We start from the raw sequence: 22,741 nt of genomic DNA, 5'->3' as shown, positions 1-22,741 counted from the left end.
AATCTCATTTTATGCTGAATGATAGTTTTAGCTAATTATTATTATTTTTATTTTATTTTAGAAAACTTTACATGACATAGACACTTTACTTTCTGGGTGGCTACGGCTAGTCCCTGAATGTCTCTAGTTTGTGAAGGAATTTGTGTGTGAAACAGTCCTGCCTCGGGTAGTGAGTGACTCCCCGGGCAGTGCCCCTGCAGCGTGTGACCTTTGGGCCCCTCCCCCCCACAGTGAGGCAGTGTGGGAGAACATGGCGCGGATGTGCGTGAAGAGCCGGCGGCTGGACGTGGCGCGGGTCTGCCTGGGGAACATGGGCCACGCCCGGGGCGCCCGCGCCCTGCGGGAGGCCGAGGCGGAGCCCGAGCTGGAGGCCAGGGTGGCGGTGCTGGCCACGCAGCTGGGCATGTTGGTGAGGCAGTGCGCCTGCTCAGTGGAGCTACTCAGGCCTGCTCTGTTTCCCTAAGGCCTGCTCTGTTTCCCTAAGACTTGCTCTGTTTCCCTAATGCATGCACTTTAACTGTGTGTGTGGCTGAGTCACTTTAATATAAAACCGCCTTAGAGTATTTTAAAGTGATTAACTGCATCAAGTACATTGGTATAAACTTTTTTTTGGAAGATAATGTAATTCCAGACTGTTTGTGTTGAGGATTCTTCAAAAACGTAATAAATGCAAATGTAAAACAAGGTGAATATATGTGCGTTTAGTATGTAGATACTGTATGTGAACTGTCATTACCCATGTGCCTCTGAACGTGTCCTCTGCTACACTGAGGTGTTGTGTGTGTTCAGGAGGATGCAGAGAGACTGTACAAGAGCTGCCGGCGCTACGACCTCCTGAACAAGCTGTACCAGGCCTCGGGCCAGTGGCAGCGCGCCGTGGAGACGGCCGAGACCCACGACCGCGTGCACCTGCGCACCACCTACTACGGCTACGCCAAGCACCTGGAGGCCACGGGGGACCGCAACATGGCGCTCGTGTAGTACGCTCCGCCCCCCCCCCTTTCGCCCCCCCGCGCGACGCCGCCGTCGTCTTTTCACTCCCGCTTCCCGCGGGCGTCCTCGTCTGACCCTCCCTCTTGCTCTCTGTCGCGCAGCTACGAGAAGTCCGACACCTACCGGTTCGAGGTTCCCAGGATGCTCTTGGAGGACGTGCTGTCTCTGGAGATCTACGTGAACAAAATGAAGGACAAGTAGGTTCAGGCGTGCGGAGGCGAGAGTTCCTGATTGGATGTGGTGTAGTCACAAAAACTAGAGGAACTTACTGCCTAGAATATAAATAGAATTTAGGTCTTAGAAACCAACTTACTGAATTGACTTGAGTCTCCTTTTGATGATCAAGTGAGTGTTGTTCCCTCTGCATGATTATTGTAATGGAAAGCTACAGCACTGCTTCTTCATAGCATAAGTCTCATTCTACACTCAGAAGCTGGAAACATGCTAGGTCCTTGTAGATAGTGTATATCAGTTTAATACCATGTGATTAACTCCAGTGTATTTTCGTGCCCGGTTTTGTTGCTTGTTAATGTGCCCTGTGATAACGTGCCCTTGTGTGATGCAGGAGCCTGTATAAGTGGTGGGCTCAGTACCTGGAGAGCCAGTCAGACATGGAGTCGGCGCTGCGCTACTACGAGTACGCGCAGGACTTCCTGTCCCTGGTGCGGGTGCACTGCTACCTGGGAAACATACAGAAGGTAATGTGCCGCTACAGCCTGTGATGATGATGATGATGATGTAACCGAGAGCGAGGGAAGTTAAGTCTGAGCCCGGCTGCTTGCAGGCGGCGGAGATCGCCAACGAGACGGGGAACCGCGCCGCCTCGTACCACCTGGCGCGCCAGTACGAGAGCCAGGAGGAGATCAAGCAGTCGGTGCACTTCTACACGCGGGCCCAGGCCTACAACAACGCCATCCGCCTCTGCAAGGTAGGGAAGCTCCTCCTCCTCCTCCTCCGGCTGCTCCCTGCCGCTGCCGTGGAAACGCGGCCTGTTCCGTGTGGTTATCGGGAGAGTGGATCGCTCCGATTCAAGAGCAGGCATCAGCTTCTGCTGTTAATTTATGCGCTTTTCCCGGGTTCTGAGAAAACAAGTCATTTTGGGCTCTGTGGCTCTAGTGTAGCAATGTACACTGTGGTCTGGGATTGAATTTCACAGAACAGCACAGTGATAGAGGATGTGGCTTTGGACAGGCCCATGAATATGATTGGGTACACCGAATTTGAGGAATATTGAAAATAGCAAATAAAAATAGGTCTGAAAAGAGAGGGTCCTTTTGAGTGTGGCCTTGGTGGACTGCACGTGAGAACGGACTCCCAGGAAAGCGCTGTTTCTGCAGGAGAACGGCCTGGATGACCAGCTGATGAACCTGGCTCTGCTCAGCAACCCAGAGGACATGATGGAGGCCGCTTGCTACTATGAGGAGAAGGGGACTCACATGGACCGGGCCGTTATGCTCTACCACAAGGTACTGGGACGACAGCCCTGTGTAGCCAGACCCATCAAGTCTAATGAAACTATGAAGAAGTAGAAATGCTCAGTGTGGTAAATGTGCATGACCATTTCATTTTCTTGGTGCAGAAACAACATTGTTATCATTTTTATTTCCATTTTGAGAATTTCTGAAATTTGTTCATCTGGTCTCAGCATTTTGCATACAATGCAGTTAATCTGACCATTAAATAAATAAAAAGTACTTTTTAATTTTGTGCAGGCAATCTGAACAAATGACTAAATGCATAAAACTTGGGATTTCATACTTTTTTAATGTTATGAATTGAAGATATTGGAGACAGGCACTAAAATATACTGTATGTGCCAGAAATTTGTAATGGTAATATTTGCCACAAGGTGTCCTCAGTTGACAACATCTGGCACTGTGCTTGTACCGGGGCCATCCCAACCACAATAATATTTACTCCACAAACTTTTATCATGTGGTGAAAATACTGAATGGAAATATATCTCCTAGTATTCACTGGAGGGTCATCTGTCACAGCGGTAGGAGAAGTAAGTAGAGCCCGTGCACAGGCATAGACGACGCGTGTCACATGAACGTGGACGCTGGTCTCTGGGCCTTTCTGACCGCGTGCCGTTTGCCTCGGCCAGGCGGGCCACTTCTCCAAGGCCCTGGAGCTGGCCTTCTCCACCCAGCAGTTTGCAGCGCTGCAGCTGATCGCCGAGGACCTGGACGAGAGCTCGGACCCGGCCCTGCTCGCCCGCTGCTCCGACTTCTTCATCAAGCACTCCCAGTACCAGAAGGCCGTCGAGATGCTGGTGGCGGCCAAGAAGGTATTCATCTTTCTTTGTTTTTACACTTTAGCGTGTATGATATTAAACCCCGTGCTGGTACCCAATCCTGGTTGAATATTCCACCGTCTGCTGTTTCCTTTATCCTCGTCCTCTTTACCTCTCATCCTGTCTCTGTCTGGTTGTCTGATGCCCAAGGTGTGGTGGAGAACCTTGTTCTAATGGTGAGGTGTAATCCCCTTCTTTGACTCCCAGCCAAAGGCAATTGACATAACACGGCATAATTTAATAGTCAATTGCGAAACTCCAAGCGGTTTATGGGAAAATCCTTGCCTCTGAACTGAATTTGAATTGACTGGCTTGCCACCAAGCTTCTTCAGGCCCAGGGCCCCTGTTCGCAATGCTGACTTGGCGCGTTGCTGTGTTTTTGCCTGTGCGCTGCTCAGTACCACGAGGCCCTGCAGCTGTGCCTGGACCAGAGCCTGACCATCACAGAGGAGCTGGCGGAGAGCATGACCGTGTCGCGGGACTCCAAGGACCTGCCGGAGGACGCCCGCAAGGAGCTGCTGGAGAAGATCGCCGACTGCTGCATGCGCCAGGGGAACTACCACTTAGCCACCAAGAAGTACACGCAGGCCGGCAGCAAGCTCAAGGTCCGTCTCACCGCCTCCACTGTAACCCTGACCCAGCAGGGTTAGGCAGGCTTTAAACCTTCTGTTATATTCTTTATCTGTGACATCACTGATCTGTTTCCTTTTCAGTTTTTCCTATGGGAAAAGGATTTTTTGTTTGTTTTCTGTTATGTTTCAATGTATGAGCTTTTAAGTGAAATGGTTTGCGAATTTTACTGCCGCTTGAGGCTGGTGTCACTCGTGACCTTCAGTTGTCACGGGAACCTTCCGGAAACATTCCGCGCTGTGCCCCGCAGGCCATGAGGGCGCTCCTGAAGTCCGGAGACACGGAGAAGATCGTCTTCTTCGCGGGGGTTTCCCGCCAGAAGGAGATCTACATCATGGCTGCCAACTACCTGCAGTCGCTGGACTGGCGCAAGGACCCCGAGATCATGAAGAACATCATCGGCTTCTACACCAAAGGGAGGGCCCTCGACCTGCTGGCCGGCTTCTACGAGGCCTGCGCCCAGGTACAGCCGTGGCTCCGTGCCCTTTCACTTCCCAGAAAGGGTTTTGGGTCACGCTGTGTATGTTTACCAGCTCGGCACCACTGTACCATCATACCAAAGCTCATCGCTAGTTCACCCTGACATTTGGGCCAGCGGTTTAGATTAACCTTGCGGTGTATGCCCTGGACTGACTGGTCGAAACGCTCAGTCCGCTTTTCCTTACGCCGTTGCAGGTGGAGATCGATGACTACCAGAACTACGAGAAGGCCCTGGGGGCGCTGACGGAGGCCTACAAGTGCCTGGCCAAAGCCAAAATGCGCAGCGCGGAGGAGCAGGAGGGCAGGCTGGCCGAGCTGCAGCACAGGATCACCCTGGTGAAGAGGTTCGTCCAGGCACGCAGGTAACAGCAGCACTGCAGGCCGCCTTCTCCTAACGGCTGACCGTGTGATTGGTGGATACTTAGTGGTTAATAGGTTCTCTGTGGGCTTGTGTGAAGTGTATTGTCTGTGTGTAAGAATGTTTCTGTGTGAGTGTGTCTGTGTGTTTGTGTGTGTGTGTGAATGAGTCTGTGTGTTTGTGCGTGTTCGTGTTTGTGTGTGCGTATAACGGATAGCCTCCCTTCCATCAGGGTGTATGAGGAGGACCCAGGGGAGGCTGTGCGCTTGTGTGACACGCTGCTAGAGGAGGCGGATCTGGACCCTGCCGTCCGTATCGGAGACGCTTACGGCTTCCTGGTGGAGCACCACTGCCAGCAGGGCAGCTACCAGGTGGTGAGTGTCTGTGTGTGCGTGTGCCCTGCTGCAGAGGCCAGGGAGGGCCTGAGCAGAATCGCGTTCGCTACAACCGTGGCTCGTTTAAACAGGACGCTGCAGCGCCGCCTGACCGCTCTGTCCCTCTGCTCCACAGGCCCACCGCAAGCTGGAGGAGATGCTGAAGCGGCTGCCCTCCGTCAACGTCAGCTACTACGTGAGCCAGCGCAGCCTGGAGGCCCTGCAGCTCGCCATGGGCGTGGCCCTGGGTGGGACTCGGGGGCCGCCGGGGGGGCGCAGCGACCGCAGGGACAGCGGCGGGGAGGAGGACGAGGTGGAAGAGGACGAAGCTTTGGAGGCCCATCAGGGGGACTGAGCCTCCTCGGGCTCTCCTCCTCTTCCTCCTCTCCCTGCCTCAGCTGGGGAGGCCTCCACATGGCAGCTTGCGCAAGCTGCACAGGGGCCCCCTGCCTTACCAAGGTGCCATCTGTGATGAAGGGGAGGTCCTCACGCTGAGGGTGAGGCTCCTAGTCCTACCAGACCCCTGGACAGTTGTGTCCCGCAGCCACCCTTGGGAGAGGGGGAGAGAGACCACGTGAGCACCACCTCTCTATACGTGGAACAGGACCCAGAGCAGTACACCGCTTTGACTGGGAGCATTATGCCAACACCAATCCATCAAGAGAAATGCACAGGAGAACCAGAGCGCCTCCGTTTTCTTCCACCCAGCCTCCCTTAATCTGTCTTTTATATTCAGCTCTCTCTGAAGGGATCTTTACTGTTTGCATGCCTTATCCCTCAGTCGTTTGCTAATGAGACTGGCTCTGGGTTCTTTAGATAAGACGAACATCTAAATATTTATTTTACTATACGTATATTACATCCTATACTTTCCCTGTAGAAAATGTTGCATTGGACAAATCAAATGTAAAATTACCCTCGACCTTATCGAACCGCAACAAAGGAAAATAATTGACTTGACTTTCAACTTAATTTTGAAGGGAAATTCCACTGGAACTAATCATGAACTTAAAATACAGAGAATGCTAAATTTGGTTCTTGTTTAAAATTGCTTACTTTCTAATTTGTGTTTAAAAAGGCTGAGGCCTTTGTTTAAATACTCAGTGGAGATGCACTATGGGATATCAGGCTTTCTCTCCGAAGTGTCCATTTTTGAAAGGGCTGCCAACTGTTCTCATTTCCCATGGGTGTCAACAATCCAGGGGTACCAGCACTCCCATCATGCATTGTTCCTTTGAGTTTGCAAAGGTCACAGCCTTGATGAAAATGAGTTTTAAAAAAGCAAGCAATTTTGAAACATCAATTCAAACCATAAATTCTTAATTCTTTTTTTTCCTTTTCCCTTTAAATGTTTGCATGTCTGTTTCAAAAGCATTTTACCTTTCTTGCACCGGTCTACTGTTTGTCTTTTCCAAAATGGCTTTAATTAATGAATCCTTTACGAATCTTGCCATTTCTAGAGCCTGGGTATTGATCCGTCTTTTTTGGGAGGCACCTGCATTGGAGTAAGTATAAGATTCAAGAGCCAATGTTTCTCCCGAGCATGTACATTGATACTTGTTCTTCTCCTTAATTAACCCTCCAAGTGATCTCAGGGAAACCACAAGGTCTATATACCAAGGTCCCCTTCAAATCATCGCTGATGCAGAAAAACCTTGATTTTTAATTCACTACACATAAACTATGTACTCAAATATGAATATATAAAGTACAGTGTGTCAGATGTTTACACAGTTTCAAATTGTGTGCATTGTGTGTTCATTCTTCTTTTTATACATGTGCAGCAATGTGTCTGCATTCTGGAAATGTAGAGATATTTTTAAAGTACGTACTGTACAGTATTCAATTTTTTCAATAAAAGTTTTTCTTCGGTTCCTTTGTTGATGTAAAAATTTTATTAGTGAGCTTATTTCATGTATGTCTTAAATCTAGTAGAAAATCGAATCCACTGTCTTCATTGTATAAATGCTTATTGTGCTCACAGTCTTTGTGCTGTGATTTAAGCTGAAGCCTGACTGAAACATCTTGTTTGGAAAAGAGTAGGTTAGAAATGGGATTAAGGTTGCTTTAAGTTCTGTTTTTAAGAAGACGTTTTAAAAATAAAACTGGAAAAGAAAAAGAAGATTCAAATAAGTTCCAACACAGGAAATGGACGGAGGAGACCGTAATGCCAAGACTTCTGCTGAAAAATCTATCCAGTGTGGGCGTTATGTCTTGGTATGTTCATATGCATAATAATATAGAGGAAATTAGCTCTTGCTTGTTACCCCAAACTTACATACTTCACCTTTAAGTGCACTATGGTGTTAATTTACAAAGGTGCAAAAGTGAGGTGATTATAGAGGTGTCTATATACAATAATGTTTAGAACAAAGACACAATTGGTAGCACAACTGGAGCAAAAAAGAGGTAGAGAGAAAGAGTAGAGGTGTTGCCAAAGGAAAGAACTCAAAGCCAAATACACCTAAAATAGGCCGTTTTAGGCCTTTTTGCATAGGACTACCAAAACAAACAAGACCTTATCCACTCTAATTAACCAAACAAAAACAGAGTGGGTGGCAACCACTTCTAACCTATGTCTATAACAGAAAACCAACTTGTGTGCTGTGGGCAGGGTACCCCAAACTTACCTAGTCCCTCTTCCAGAGGAAAAAGAAACAGAACCATAAGGGACAGAAATAACAACTTGAAAGAAACAAACTACACAATGGAGTGCAGAATTACAAAGTATACAGGACACAAGGACAACAGCAAACAAGGCATCAGAGAGAAGAGATAGATCCATGCTGTTTCAGGTGGGCTTTATATCTTGAGTGAAGCAGGAAACAGGTTGATGAAGAATGGCAAGAGACCAGACCAAACACAGGAGACCTTAGAGTGAATTAACAGAAAAAATATTTAAAGAGACTAGAACAAAACCACATATTACAAGCCAAACCCAGAGGAGATTGCTCATTGACCAGAGCATCAGTCTCAAGGTAAAAATCCAGCATAGCATGCCTTTAAGTTTAGCTAAACAGTGAAATAAGTAGGGAACAACACTTTAACAAGCATAAAATGTATTTTTCTTAAAATAATTTCCCTGACCCTTTGCACACTTTTAGTACTAAACATCTGTAACCTATACATTTTGGGGTTACTTGCTCCAATTGTTTAGGTAGTTATACTTAAGCCTCGTTAAGCGAACCGTTTGGAACATTCCAGCCTTGGCCATTTTTATGCCTTCAATAGCCTTCAAAAAATTAGGCTAGGTGACATACGTCTAGAAAGCGCGTAAATCCTCATTTTATCTCGCGCTTACCGGAAGTACTATTATTTATTGTGGCTATCATTACTTCACACTCCTCTTTCCAGCCTATTAGAATTAACTAGTTATTATAATTTATGAAGTGTATGACATGATCCCTAACATTAATATCATTAAGATGAATTGCAGATGCTCTTTAATTATCCCCGTAATCACAATACCGGGAACTACAATTTAGGGAAAACGAAACCTATGGTCCGCTGTTTATCTAGAGACCGCCTGGGTTCATGAAAAACAAGCTAAACCAGGAAGAAACTTTTGAAACAGTCCGATCGACGCCAAAGGGCGCTTCTCTTTCGTTTATTAAAACGGTAAGATAGGAATGAATGTATGTTCTTTTTATACATCAAATGCTGGTTATGAAAATGCGCCTTGTTTGTATTACTGTAGTTACAGTAGCCTGGACTTTTTCAGATTAGGTTGGTACATGCAACTCTTAATCAACTAAATAATATTACAGCCGTAACGATAACAAAACCATGTTAAGAACGTAAACTAATAAAGACACAGATAATGTACAGATCGTATCGTTTACGCCTGTGTGTTGTTTTTCTGATTGCAGTATGCTGGAAGTTATTAATGTGAGCATGACGATTTCTCATGTATTTTGTGATGTCCTGTAGCATGTATCATGACCATGGGATAAGGCTAGTTTCGAATCAATATCGAAGCAAAACTCTTGCTCATGTCTACCTTAACTGATAGTATCCTTCTTATATAATAAGCCTGCGTTCTGTTTACAACCATTTTGTGTCCAGTGTTAAAACCGGCACATGCACATACCCAGCATTGTATGAAGTCAAACTATCCGTGCTTCTGCGTCTGCGAGCAATGCGGGGTTGAATTTTGTGTGCGTTTACAGTAGCTTATTTAGGCTATTGTTCTGGGCTCATTTACAGTTTTACACGGCATGCTTCGCGGTCGCTGCAGCTACGTGGCACAATCTGTTCACAGCATTCTCTTTCGGTTCTGTTTCCAGAGCTATCGCATTGTCAATAGCTAGCTTGACCAAAATTGTCAGATTTCAGTAATATAGTTACTTGGTAGGACAGACTTGCCTTTAACTTAGTATTCAATATTCAGAAAGCACTTAGTTGCCACAATTGCTTTATTTGATCTGACCCTTGTTAATTATCTGTTGTACTTGGCTTGTTAAATTAACTGGTCTTCTAATTGTTTGCACTCTTTGAAAATTACTGCACACCATACTGAGTATAATATTTTTGTATATAGGGGACCAACACCATGGCTGAAGGTAAAGGCAACATCTCAGAGAAAATAGAAGAGGAGTTCCTGCAATGTAAGATCTGTTTTGAGGTGTACAGGACACCTCGCACCCTGTCCTGCCTTCATTCTTTCTGTGAGCCATGTTTGGAGCTGCTGCTGGACAAACAGAAAGGCACAGTGACCTGTCCAGAGTGCCGCGCAGTCAGTGACCTGCAGGGCTGCGTCCGCAATGCCAAAGCCAGCTTTTTCATCAACAGCCTCCTGGACCTTTTCCGATCCAAGACCACCGAACAAACAGCCTGTTCGCTGTGTCCGGCCTTGGGTAAGTCTGCTGTGCCCGCCTCCTCGCGTTGTTTGGACTGCGCCGACTTCCTGTGCACGGTCTGCGCCCAGGGCCACTGCCTCTCCAAGCTGACGCTGGAGCACCGAGTGGTGAGTCTGGAGGACTACATTGCTGGGCGCTACGATGAGGAGGCCAGGAGAAAGCAGGAGCGCCACTGCCAGAACCACCAGGAGCCTCTGCGGTTCTACTGTAACACCTGCTCCAGCACCATCTGCAGGGACTGCCGCATGCTGGAGCACTTCTCCCACGAGGTGCTGTCCCTGGCCCAGGCCACCACAGCCAGGAGGCCCCAGCTAGAAGAGCTCATCGGCAGCCTGGACGGCAACATAAGGAGCCTGTCTCAGCAGGAGCAGGAGGTGGGCTCCGCCATACAGCAGCTTAAGGAGGCAGAGAGCGTCATTATAGACCAACTCGCAGGACACATATCACTTATAATGGAACAGCTGTTCACTCAAAGGGATGCTGTTTCTAAGGAACTGTCCGACTTCATCCAACAGCAGGAGCAGAAGTACCTGTCGATTAAAAGTGATCTCTGTGATCATGTCAACTCAGCACAAAATACCAAAGACTTCTCCTCACAAGTCATGCAGAAGGGAAAGGACTATGAAATCCTGGATCTGGAGCAGACCATTCAGGGGCAAATTGAGAGACTTAAGAAAGTCAGCATCCCAGTCGTTGAGACGAAAACCCCTTTGCTGATGATAAAGGAAGATATAGACTTGTCCAGTGGAATGTTCCAGTTAATGTTTGACGTACACGCGGATTCACAGAAGAGTCCAAATGTGTCTGACACCGGCATCAAACAAGAGCCACAGACATCGGCTCCGAAAACTGCTGAGACATGCGCTCAAGCAAGCTCATCCACCCCTCCTCAAGCTCAGCCAGCTCAGGCCATGCAGCAGATCCCGCCTCCAAGTCCATGCGGGAACCAACACAGCAACATTCCAAGTTCATTCTCTTTAATCCGTTCTTTTGACACAGATGATGACGAGAGCAGTAATCAGGAGAACATAACCGGCATTAGTCTGTTCCCAAGCCGGGACATAGTGATTGCAGATAACAGCAACTTCAAGATCAAGAGAGTAATCCGAAATGGACGGATTAGGGAAACCATCACCACTGAAGACACGGGCTGCAATGACATCAACCCTTTCAGTGTTGCGGTGTGAACGTGGACGCTGGTCTCTGGGCCTTTCTGACCGCGTGCCGTTTGCCTCGGCCAGGCGGGCCACTTCTCCAAGGCCCTGGAGCTGGCCTTCTCCACCCAGCAGTTTGCAGCGCTGCAGCTGATCGCCGAGGACCTGGACGAGAGCTCGGACCCGGCCCTGCTCGCCCGCTGCTCCGACTTCTTCATCAAGCACTCCCAGTACCAGAAGGCCGTCGAGATGCTGGTGGCGGCCAAGAAGGTATTCATCTTTCTTTGTTTTTACACTTTAGCGTGTATGATATTAAACCCCGTGCTGGTACCCAATCCTGGTTGAATATTCCACCGTCTGCTGTTTCCTTTATCCTCGTCCTCTTTACCTCTCATCCTGTCTCTGTCTGGTTGTCTGATGCCCAAGGTGTGGTGGAGAACCTTGTTCTAATGGTGAGGTGTAATCCCCTTCTTTGACTCCCAGCCAAAGGCAATTGACATAACACGGCATAATTTAATAGTCAATTGCGAAACTCCAAGCGGTTTATGGGAAAATCCTTGCCTCTGAACTGAATTTGAATTGACTGGCTTGCCACCAAGCTTCTTCAGGCCCAGGGCCCCTGTTCGCAATGCTGACTTGGCGCGTTGCTGTGTTTTTGCCTGTGCGCTGCTCAGTACCACGAGGCCCTGCAGCTGTGCCTGGACCAGAGCCTGACCATCACAGAGGAGCTGGCGGAGAGCATGACCGTGTCGCGGGACTCCAAGGACCTGCCGGAGGACGCCCGCAAGGAGCTGCTGGAGAAGATCGCCGACTGCTGCATGCGCCAGGGGAACTACCACTTAGCCACCAAGAAGTACACGCAGGCCGGCAGCAAGCTCAAGGTCCGTCTCACCGCCTCCACTGTAACCCTGACCCAGCAGGGTTAGGCAGGCTTTAAACCTTCTGTTATATTCTTTATCTGTGACATCACTGATCTGTTTCCTTTTCAGTTTTTCCTATGGGAAAAGGATTTTTTGTTTGTTTTCTGTTATGTTTCAATGTATGAGCTTTTAAGTGAAATGGTTTGCGAATTTTACTGCCGCTTGAGGCTGGTGTCACTCGTGACCTTCAGTTGTCACGGGAACCTTCCGGAAACATTCCGCGCTGTGCCCCGCAGGCCATGAGGGCGCTCCTGAAGTCCGGAGACACGGAGAAGATCGTCTTCTTCGCGGGGGTTTCCCGCCAGAAGGAGATCTACATCATGGCTGCCAACTACCTGCAGTCGCTGGACTGGCGCAAGGACCCCGAGATCATGAAGAACATCATCGGCTTCTACACCAAAGGGAGGGCCCTCGACCTGCTGGCCGGCTTCTACGAGGCCTGCGCCCAGGTACAGCCGTGGCTCCGTGCCCTTTCACTTCCCAGAAAGGGTTTTGGGTCACGCTGTGTATGTTTACCAGCTCGGCACCACTGTACCATCATACCAAAGCTCATCGCTAGTTCACCCTGACATTTGGGCCAGCGGTTTAGATTAACCTTGCGGTGTATGCCCTGGACTGACTGGTCGAAACGCTCAGTCCGCTTTTCCTTACGCCGTTGCAGGTGGAGATCGATGACTACCAGAACTACGAGAAGGCCCTGGGGGCGCTGACGGAGGCCTACAAGTGCCTGGCCAAAGCCAAAATGCGCAGCGCGGAGGAGCAGGAGGGCAGGCTGGCCGAGCTGCAGCACAGGATCACCCTGGTGAAGAGGTTCGTCCAGGCACGCAGGTAACAGCAGCACTGCAGGCCGCCTTCTCCTAACGGCTGACCGTGTGATTGGTGGATACTTAGTGGTTAATAGGTTCTCTGTGGGCTTGTGTGAAGTGTATTGTCTGTGTGTAAGAATGTTTCTGTGTGAGTGTGTCTGTGTGTTTGTGTGTGTGTGTGAATGAGTCTGTGTGTTTGTGCGTGTTCGTGTTTGTGTGTGCGTATAACGGATAGCCTCCCTTCCATCAGGGTGTATGAGGAGGACCCAGGGGAGGCTGTGCGCTTGTGTGACACGCTGCTAGAGGAGGCGGATCTGGACCCTGCCGTCCGTATCGGAGACGCTTACGGCTTCCTGGTGGAGCACCACTGCCAGCAGGGCAGCTACCAGGTGGTGAGTGTCTGTGTGTGCGTGTGCCCTGCTGCAGAGGCCAGGGAGGGCCTGAGCAGAATCGCGTTCGCTACAACCGTGGCTCGTTTAAACAGGACGCTGCAGCGCCGCCTGACCGCTCTGTCCCTCTGCTCCACAGGCCCACCGCAAGCTGGAGGAGATGCTGAAGCGGCTGCCCTCCGTCAACGTCAGCTACTACGTGAGCCAGCGCAGCCTGGAGGCCCTGCAGCTCGCCATGGGCGTGGCCCTGGGTGGGACTCGGGGGCCGCCGGGGGGGCGCAGCGACCGCAGGGACAGCGGCGGGGAGGAGGACGAGGTGGAAGAGGACGAAGCTTTGGAGGCCCATCAGGGGGACTGAGCCTCCTCGGGCTCTCCTCCTCTTCCTCCTCTCCCTGCCTCAGCTGGGGAGGCCTCCACATGGCAGCTTGCGCAAGCTGCACAGGGGCCCCCTGCCTTACCAAGGTGCCATCTGTGATGAAGGGGAGGTCCTCACGCTGAGGGTGAGGCTCCTAGTCCTACCAGACCCCTGGACAGTTGTGTCCCGCAGCCACCCTTGGGAGAGGGGGAGAGAGACCACGTGAGCACCACCTCTCTATACGTGGAACAGGACCCAGAGCAGTACACCGCTTTGACTGGGAGCATTATGCCAACACCAATCCATCAAGAGAAATGCACAGGAGAACCAGAGCGCCTCCGTTTTCTTCCACCCAGCCTCCCTTAATCTGTCTTTTATATTCAGCTCTCTCTGAAGGGATCTTTACTGTTTGCATGCCTTATCCCTCAGTCGTTTGCTAATGAGACTGGCTCTGGGTTCTTTAGATAAGACGAACATCTAAATATTTATTTTACTATACGTATATTACATCCTATACTTTCCCTGTAGAAAATGTTGCATTGGACAAATCAAATGTAAAATTACCCTCGACCTTATCGAACCGCAACAAAGGAAAATAATTGACTTGACTTTCAACTTAATTTTGAAGGGAAATTCCACTGGAACTAATCATGAACTTAAAATACAGAGAATGCTAAATTTGGTTCTTGTTTAAAATTGCTTACTTTCTAATTTGTGTTTAAAAAGGCTGAGGCCTTTGTTTAAATACTCAGTGGAGATGCACTATGGGATATCAGGCTTTCTCTCCGAAGTGTCCATTTTTGAAAGGGCTGCCAACTGTTCTCATTTCCCATGGGTGTCAACAATCCAGGGGTACCAGCACTCCCATCATGCATTGTTCCTTTGAGTTTGCAAAGGTCACAGCCTTGATGAAAATGAGTTTTAAAAAAGCAAGCAATTTTGAAACATCAATTCAAACCATAAATTCTTAATTCTTTTTTTTCCTTTTCCCTTTAAATGTTTGCATGTCTGTTTCAAAAGCATTTTACCTTTCTTGCACCGGTCTACTGTTTGTCTTTTCCAAAATGGCTTTAATTAATGAATCCTTTACGAATCTTGCCATTTCTAGAGCCTGGGTATTGATCCGTCTTTTTTGGGAGGCACCTGCATTGGAGTAAGTATAAGATTCAAGAGCCAATGTTTCTCCCGAGCATGTACATTGATACTTGTTCTTCTCCTTAATTAACCCTCCAAGTGATCTCAGGGAAACCACAAGGTCTATATACCAAGGTCCCCTTCAAATCATCGCTGATGCAGAAAAACCTTGATTTTTAATTCACTACACATAAACTATGTACTCAAATATGAATATATAAAGTACAGTGTGTCAGATGTTTACACAGTTTCAAATTGTGTGCATTGTGTGTTCATTCTTCTTTTTATACATGTGCAGCAATGTGTCTGCATTCTGGAAATGTAGAGATATTTTTAAAGTACGTACTGTACAGTATTCAATTTTTTCAATAAAAGTTTTTCTTCGGTTCCTTTGTTGATGTAAAAATTTTATTAGTGAGCTTATTTCATGTATGTCTTAAATCTAGTAGAAAATCGAATCCACTGTCTTCATTGTATAAATGCTTATTGTGCTCACAGTCTTTGTGCTGTGATTTAAGCTGAAGCCTGACTGAAACATCTTGTTTGGAAAAGAGTAGGTTAGAAATGGGATTAAGGTTGCTTTAAGTTCTGTTTTTAAGAAGACGTTTTAAAAATAAAACTGGAAAAGAAAAAGAAGATTCAAATAAGTTCCAACACAGGAAATGGACGGAGGAGACCGTAATGCCAAGACTTCTGCTGAAAAATCTATCCAGTGTGGGCGTTATGTCTTGGTATGTTCATATGCATAATAATATAGAGGAAATTAGCTCTTGCTTGTTACCCCAAACTTACATACTTCACCTTTAAGTGCACTATGGTGTTAATTTACAAAGGTGCAAAAGTGAGGTGATTATAGAGGTGTCTATATACAATAATGTTTAGAACAAAGACACAATTGGTAGCACAACTGGAGCAAAAAAGAGGTAGAGAGAAAGAGTAGAGGTGTTGCCAAAGGAAAGAACTCAAAGCCAAATACACCTAAAATAGGCCGTTTTAGGCCTTTTTGCATAGGACTACCAAAACAAACAAGACCTTATCCACTCTAATTAACCAAACAAAAACAGAGTGGGTGGCAACCACTTCTAACCTATGTCTATAACAGAAAACCAACTTGTGTGCTGTGGGCAGGGTACCCCAAACTTACCTAGTCCCTCTTCCAGAGGAAAAAGAAACAGAACCATAAGGGACAGAAATAACAACTTGAAAGAAACAAACTACACAATGGAGTGCAGAATTACAAAGTATACAGGACACAAGGACAACAGCAAACAAGGCATCAGAGAGAAGAGATAGATCCATGCTGTTTCAGGTGGGCTTTATATCTTGAGTGAAGCAGGAAACAGGTTGATGAAGAATGGCAAGAGACCAGACCAAACACAGGAGACCTTAGAGTGAATTAACAGAAAAAATATTTAAAGAGACTAGAACAAAACCACATATTACAAGCCAAACCCAGAGGAGATTGCTCATTGACCAGAGCATCAGTCTCAAGGTAAAAATCCAGCATAGCATGCCTTTAAGTTTAGCTAAACAGTGAAATAAGTAGGGAACAACACTTTAACAAGCATAAAATGTATTTTTCTTAAAATAATTTCCCTGACCCTTTGCACACTTTTAGTACTAAACATCTGTAACCTATACATTTTGGGGTTACTTGCTCCAATTGTTTAGGTAGTTATACTTAAGCCTCGTTAAGCGAACCGTTTGGAACATTCCAGCCTTGGCCATTTTTATGCCTTCAATAGCCTTCAAAAAATTAGGCTAGGTGACATACGTCTAGAAAGCGCGTAAATCCTCATTTTATCTCGCGCTTACCGGAAGTACTATTATTTATTGTGGCTATCATTACTTCACACTCCTCTTTCCAGCCTATTAGAATTAACTAGTTATTATAATTTATGAAGTGTATGACATGATCCCTAACATTAATATCATTAAGATGAATTGCAGATGCTCTTTAATTATCCCCGTAATCACAATACCGGGAACTACAATTTAGGGAAAACGAAACCTATGGTCCGCTGTTTATCTAGAGACCGCCTGGGTTCATGAAAAACAAGCTAAACCAGGAAGAAACTTTTGAAACAGTCCGATCGACGCCAAAGGGCGCTTCTCTTTCGTTTATTAAAACGGTAAGATAGGAATGAATGTATGTTCTTTTTATACATCAAATGCTGGTTATGAAAATGCGCCTTGTTTGTATTACTGTAGTTACAGTAGCCTGGACTTTTTCAGATTAGGTTGGTACATGCAACTCTTAATCAACTAAATAATATTACAGCCGTAACGATAACAAAACCATGTTAAGAACGTAAACTAATAAAGACACAGATAATGTACAGATCGTATCGTTTACGCCTGTGTGTTGTTTTTCTGATTGCAGTATGCTGGAAGTTATTAATGTGAGCATGACGATTTCTCATGTATTTTGTGATGTCCTGTAGCATGTATCATGACCATGGGATAAGGCTAGTTTCGAATCAATATCGAAGCAAAACTCTTGCTCATGTCTACCTTAACTGATAGTATCCTTCTTATATAATAAGCCTGCGTTCTGTTTACAACCATTTTGTGTCCAGTGTTAAAACCGGCACATGCACATACCCAGCATTGTATGAAGTCAAACTATCCGTGCTTCTGCGTCTGCGAGCAATGCGGGGTTGAATTTTGTGTGCGTTTACAGTAGCTTATTTAGGCTATTGTTCTGGGCTCATTTACAGTTTTACACGGCATGCTTCGCGGTCGCTGCAGCTACGTGGCACAATCTGTTCACAGCATTCTCTTTCGGTTCTGTTTCCAGAGCTATCGCATTGTCAATAGCTAGCTTGACCAAAATTGTCAGATTTCAGTAATATAGTTACTTGGTAGGACAGACTTGCCTTTAACTTAGTATTCAATATTCAGAAAGCACTTAGTTGCCACAATTGCTTTATTTGATCTGACCCTTGTTAATTATCTGTTGTACTTGGCTTGTTAAATTAACTGGTCTTCTAATTGTTTGCACTCTTTGAAAATTACTGCACACCATACTGAGTATAATATTTTTGTATATAGGGGACCAACACCATGGCTGAAGGTAAAGGCAACATCTCAGAGAAAATAGAAGAGGAGTTCCTGCAATGTAAGATCTGTTTTGAGGTGTACAGGACACCTCGCACCCTGTCCTGCCTTCATTCTTTCTGTGAGCCATGTTTGGAGCTGCTGCTGGACAAACAGAAAGGCACAGTGACCTGTCCAGAGTGCCGCGCAGTCAGTGACCTGCAGGGCTGCGTCCGCAATGCCAAAGCCAGCTTTTTCATCAACAGCCTCCTGGACCTTTTCCGATCCAAGACCACCGAACAAACAGCCTGTTCGCTGTGTCCGGCCTTGGGTAAGTCTGCTGTGCCCGCCTCCTCGCGTTGTTTGGACTGCGCCGACTTCCTGTGCACGGTCTGCGCCCAGGGCCACTGCCTCTCCAAGCTGACGCTGGAGCACCGAGTGGTGAGTCTGGAGGACTACATTGCTGGGCGCTACGATGAGGAGGCCAGGAGAAAGCAGGAGCGCCACTGCCAGAACCACCAGGAGCCTCTGCGGTTCTACTGTAACACCTGCTCCAGCACCATCTGCAGGGACTGCCGCATGCTGGAGCACTTCTCCCACGAGGTGCTGTCCCTGGCCCAGGCCACCACAGCCAGGAGGCCCCAGCTAGAAGAGCTCATCGGCAGCCTGGACGGCAACATAAGGAGCCTGTCTCAGCAGGAGCAGGAGGTGGGCTCCGCCATACAGCAGCTTAAGGAGGCAGAGAGCGTCATTATAGACCAACTCGCAGGACACATATCACTTATAATGGAACAGCTGTTCACTCAAAGGGATGCTGTTTCTAAGGAACTGTCCGACTTCATCCAACAGCAGGAGCAGAAGTACCTGTCGATTAAAAGTGATCTCTGTGATCATGTCAACTCAGCACAAAATACCAAAGACTTCTCCTCACAAGTCATGCAGAAGGGAAAGGACTATGAAATCCTGGATCTGGAGCAGACCATTCAGGGGCAAATTGAGAGACTTAAGAAAGTCAGCATCCCAGTCGTTGAGACGAAAACCCCTTTGCTGATGATAAAGGAAGATATAGACTTGTCCAGTGGAATGTTCCAGTTAATGTTTGACGTACACGCGGATTCACAGAAGAGTCCAAATGTGTCTGACACCGGCATCAAACAAGAGCCACAGACATCGGCTCCGAAAACTGCTGAGACATGCGCTCAAGCAAGCTCATCCACCCCTCCTCAAGCTCAGCCAGCTCAGGCCATGCAGCAGATCCCGCCTCCAAGTCCATGCGGGAACCAACACAGCAACATTCCAAGTTCATTCTCTTTAATCCGTTCTTTTGACACAGATGATGACGAGAGCAGTAATCAGGAGAACATAACCGGCATTAGTCTGTTCCCAAGCCGGGACATAGTGATTGCAGATAACAGCAACTTCAAGATCAAGAGAGTAATCCGAAATGGACGGATTAGGGAAACCATCACCACTGAAGACACGGGCTGCAATGACATCAACCCTTTCAGTGTTGCGGTGTGTGACGACACCATTTTTTTTACATCAGGATCTAGGCTGTTCAAGGTCCCAGAGGACAAATGTGATGACATAGTTCAGGTCTGCAACCTGCGAGGGTCCCACAGCGAGTACTGCATTGCAGCTTACCAGAACGAATACATTGCGGTGAGCGAAGGCACTTCCTGCTCTCTGTCTCTGTACGAACCCAATGGCGTATTAGTGGACAGAGTTAATCCCGACTATGAAGGAAAATTTGTTTTTTTGGCGGTGAACAGCATGGAAGAGTTCATCATCTGTGACACAATGAAGAAGTGCATTATCGTCCTGAACCGTGCAGGGCAGATTCTAAACACATGCAGTTCTGCTGATTCTTATTCTTTTAATCCCAGGAGTGTCTGCGTGGACAAGTGGAGCAATATCTATGTCGTAGAGGGTAAGAGGATCGTGCTGCTCTCGCCCAGTGGTGATTTTGTACGCCAGCTGTTCAGCTTCTCTGGGTACACACCGAAGCTTATAGCTGCAGATGATCATGGACACCTCATAACGGTCAATAGAAAAGGAAATGTCAGGATCTACAGAGCCCAACTGTAGCTCATAGTATGCACCAAGCTGCAATGAGCAGATACGTTTTTGTTGTAAAACACAGACTATTTTGGCTACAGATGTACATATTGGTTATCGCCTCAGCAGCGCAAACAGTCAACAAGGAATTGTGCCAGCTGTGGGAATTCGGACCAGTGTGGCTCTTTCCTCAGGAAGAGCATTGACATGGATCATCAGTATGAAGTATAAATCGTCGTTGTTTATACTGCTTACATTCCTGTTTTTTTTAATAGACAAATCACTATAAATAATTACTTTGTTCAAAGATTATTCCCATTTTGTCATATTCGGTTACGTTTCTTGTTTCATTATGTTTTCATGCCGTTTGTGTTGGTAGCATGACAAAGTGATGTAGAAAACTGTAACACAGAAAAAGAGAAGGCTATCTTTGTTTACAGTTGAGGCTGTAACTTTCAGGAAACAGATAAATAACACACATCTTGGGAGCACAAGCCACCATGTGCAGCATTTTCAGTTCAGTCTACCGACACATTACAATTTTTATGGACCAATTCATATTTTAGTTAACTGATTTTTTGCAATTATTACAGATAATAAGAAATAATCACAGTTATTTGTTGGCATCTCAGTGTTGGGCCAAAAAGTTTCTATTCTGTTATGTTTTGTCAAAATCTAAAATTTATTGAAGATTATTCTGCTCTTTAAAAATAAGACAGAGGCTTGTGATTTATTTTGCAAATCATACATATTTTGAAAGCAGCTTGTTAAATTAGTATTTGTAGAAAAGATTATGCTGTATACTGGCAGTTCTGCTCAATAAACTTGATTTCTATGATGTATGCTTGTATATCCTGCATCATTATAATCGTCTGTGTTTATTTGGGAATCTGCATAATTAGTTTTACAGACTTTAAAATTTTTATAGCAGAAGTTATGAAACAAATTGGTTTAAAAACATTGAAACAAAAGTTTTTTGAATGGCCACAAAGAGTAGGCATCCTAACATGAGCAAGAAAGCAATGCAATTAACAATTTCAAATGCAAAAAACGTTTTTCAAGGGAACTACATTTGAAATGAAGTTCTAATTAAATTTTAATTGAATGCCAGTGACTTGCAATTGTTAAGGACTGTTTAGGGAATCTACTGGCCCTGTTGTAACTATAAAAATGACAAACTTATGTTTACCTAATATTTATTACATGTATCTGCTACAATATTATCCTGGTACAAGTGTGTGTGATACAAAACAGATATGCATGTACAAAAAAAAATAAAAATAAAAATTTGACCCTTTTTAGTTAGAAAATCTTTTGGATACTCAATTACAGGAACTGACAAATGCAGTGAAAATATTGTAAACATTTACATGGCTTAAAGCAACAGTTGATTGAACTAATATTCTGTAAAACATTTAAATGGATTTTAAGAGTCGACCAAGTTGAAAATGTGGGGAAATAAGAGCACTACAGCACACTGAGCACTGGCAATGCCCACAGTGACAAAAGTCTATACTGTACTTAGACCACATATGACTGCATTTCAGACAAAAATGTGTCCTTAGCTTAGTAGATCGGTATGGTATGTTGGTCAGGATGGAACCCGCTGACTGAGCCATGCTTTTATTTTATTTTTTGAAGAATTATCTATATGGATTTATATTTCACAGCTAGCTAGCTGTAAATCTGGGAGAAAAATGCTTAACCATCCTTGGAGGTATGCCATTAGCTGAGACTAATGTGACTAATGTTTCCCATATTGGTCGTTTTTAAAGTAAAATTTAGAAAATACTAAGAGGATTCTTTTTTACAGTCTCTCAATCACAGTCATTAAATTTTCACTGGTAAGAAATTTGTTTTATAAAATACGTTAACTACCTTGTGGCCATTTTTTTTCTTTTGTGTCATAGATGCTAAAAGATCAGTTGCATTCTCTGTGGACTAAATGCTTTGTGGCATGAAGGTCTGTGGGCTCCAGCTGTGCTTATTTTTATTTTTTGCTCACATTTGAAGTCACGCAGTTAAGGATCCCAATTTGAATTCCGTGACTACACTAAAAGAACAGCTTTTTTGGGGACATGCAAATTCATCGTACATATGTGAAATACTTAAATAATGTGACTAGGCAGCTCCATGGATTGATCAGTTAGCTGCAGGTGTGTCTTTTATAGTTAAATTGAAGGGAATTATTATGGTTAATCTGATTAACATTTAATTTTATGAAAGGTAAGTGGTGATGATGTTCAACAGCAGGGGAAAATGCATGTCCTGCTTTTGTTGGGAAAAATGTATTGTATATTTGCACACTATGGCAAAGGGATGTGGTCACTCTAAAGCTACTTCACACAAGCACAACATATAAGACTCACCAGTATCAGTATCTGACTGTTGGTGTGACTGATCAACATGGCTTGTATGAATAGCACCCCAAGGCATCACCCTGTTTCACAATACAATAGCCCCTTGGCTATTGGCAGTTTTGCACTATAAATAGCTCTACCTAACTGGACTTTCACCTTGTCAATCTACCTGCTTACTGTCAACATTCAATAAAACGCAATTCAAAAAGGGTTTCTTCTAGGCAGTTTATATACTTTACCTCAATCTTCCTTTGTTTGATATGTCCCCTTAAAATACAGGCTACATAGCAAAATTTCCAGCGTTAAATCAACTTTCATAAAATACATTTTAGTCGGATCCGTTTGAATTCACAATCTTTGTTAGTTGTACTGATACTGAATATTTTCTGTTCGATAAATACAGTTTGATTTGACATTTTATGTATGCAGCCTAATTTTGCAGTTTGACTAATAATATTTCCCGTGTGCCATGACTACCCCGGCGTGTTGGCCGGGAAACTCAAAACACTGAAATTAGTTGCACGCAGTACCGGTTC

At 45.7% G+C, this 22,741-nt stretch overlaps 4 protein-coding genes across 5 annotated transcripts in view; all 4 read left to right on the top strand.

Moving 5' to 3' along the window:
* The window catches only part of LOC118218280 (intraflagellar transport protein 140 homolog), a 31,441-nt gene extending 24,436 nt beyond the window's left edge, over positions 1 to 7,005 (top strand). For both annotated transcript variants that reach the window (XM_035400851.1, XM_035400859.1), the window contains exons 19-30: positions 232 to 409; positions 790 to 980; positions 1,095 to 1,190; positions 1,559 to 1,691; positions 1,778 to 1,921; positions 2,331 to 2,459; positions 3,101 to 3,283; positions 3,688 to 3,894; positions 4,170 to 4,382; positions 4,595 to 4,761; positions 4,990 to 5,131; positions 5,268 to 7,005. In XM_035400851.1, the coding sequence (XP_035256742.1) occupies positions 232 to 409; positions 790 to 980; positions 1,095 to 1,190; positions 1,559 to 1,691; positions 1,778 to 1,921; positions 2,331 to 2,459; positions 3,101 to 3,283; positions 3,688 to 3,894; positions 4,170 to 4,382; positions 4,595 to 4,761; positions 4,990 to 5,131; positions 5,268 to 5,486 (2,002 nt within the window). In that variant the 3' untranslated portion in view covers positions 5,487 to 7,005. The remainder of the gene's footprint in view (positions 1 to 231; positions 410 to 789; positions 981 to 1,094; positions 1,191 to 1,558; positions 1,692 to 1,777; positions 1,922 to 2,330; positions 2,460 to 3,100; positions 3,284 to 3,687; positions 3,895 to 4,169; positions 4,383 to 4,594; positions 4,762 to 4,989; positions 5,132 to 5,267) is intronic.
* A 1,432-nt stretch (positions 7,006 to 8,437) lies between these two features.
* LOC118218317 (E3 ubiquitin-protein ligase TRIM56-like) lies at positions 8,438 to 11,202 on the top strand. The gene is made up of 2 exons (XM_035400912.1): positions 8,438 to 8,749; positions 9,672 to 11,202. Exons 1-2 carry the CDS (start codon positions 8,666 to 8,668, stop codon positions 11,175 to 11,177), a joined length of 1,590 nt encoding a protein of 529 aa, XP_035256803.1. The 5' UTR covers positions 8,438 to 8,665; the 3' UTR covers positions 11,178 to 11,202.
* A 79-nt stretch (positions 11,203 to 11,281) lies between these two features.
* LOC118218327 (intraflagellar transport protein 140 homolog) lies at positions 11,282 to 15,136 on the top strand. The gene is made up of 6 exons (XM_035400922.1): positions 11,282 to 11,414; positions 11,819 to 12,025; positions 12,301 to 12,513; positions 12,726 to 12,892; positions 13,121 to 13,262; positions 13,399 to 15,136. Exons 1-6 carry the CDS (start codon positions 11,394 to 11,396, stop codon positions 13,615 to 13,617), a joined length of 969 nt encoding a protein of 322 aa, XP_035256813.1. The 5' UTR covers positions 11,282 to 11,393; the 3' UTR covers positions 13,618 to 15,136.
* Positions 15,137 to 16,569: 1,433 nt separating this feature from the next.
* Positions 16,570 to 20,687, top strand: LOC118218290 (E3 ubiquitin-protein ligase TRIM56-like). Its single transcript, XM_035400870.1, has 2 exons — positions 16,570 to 16,880; positions 17,803 to 20,687. The coding sequence occupies exons 1-2, from the start codon at positions 16,797 to 16,799 to the stop codon at positions 19,873 to 19,875; spliced, it is 2,157 nt and encodes a 718-aa protein (XP_035256761.1). The 5' UTR covers positions 16,570 to 16,796; the 3' UTR covers positions 19,876 to 20,687.
* Positions 20,688 to 22,741: the final 2,054 nt, after the last annotated feature.

This window comes from Anguilla anguilla, chromosome 2, assembly GCF_013347855.1.
Source record: "Anguilla anguilla isolate fAngAng1 chromosome 2, fAngAng1.pri, whole genome shotgun sequence".
In the NCBI taxonomy this organism is placed as follows: Eukaryota; Metazoa; Chordata; class Actinopteri; order Anguilliformes; family Anguillidae; genus Anguilla; species Anguilla anguilla.
The sequence above is the reverse complement of the archived record's forward strand: the minus strand, read 5'-3'. Positions and strand labels throughout refer to the sequence as shown.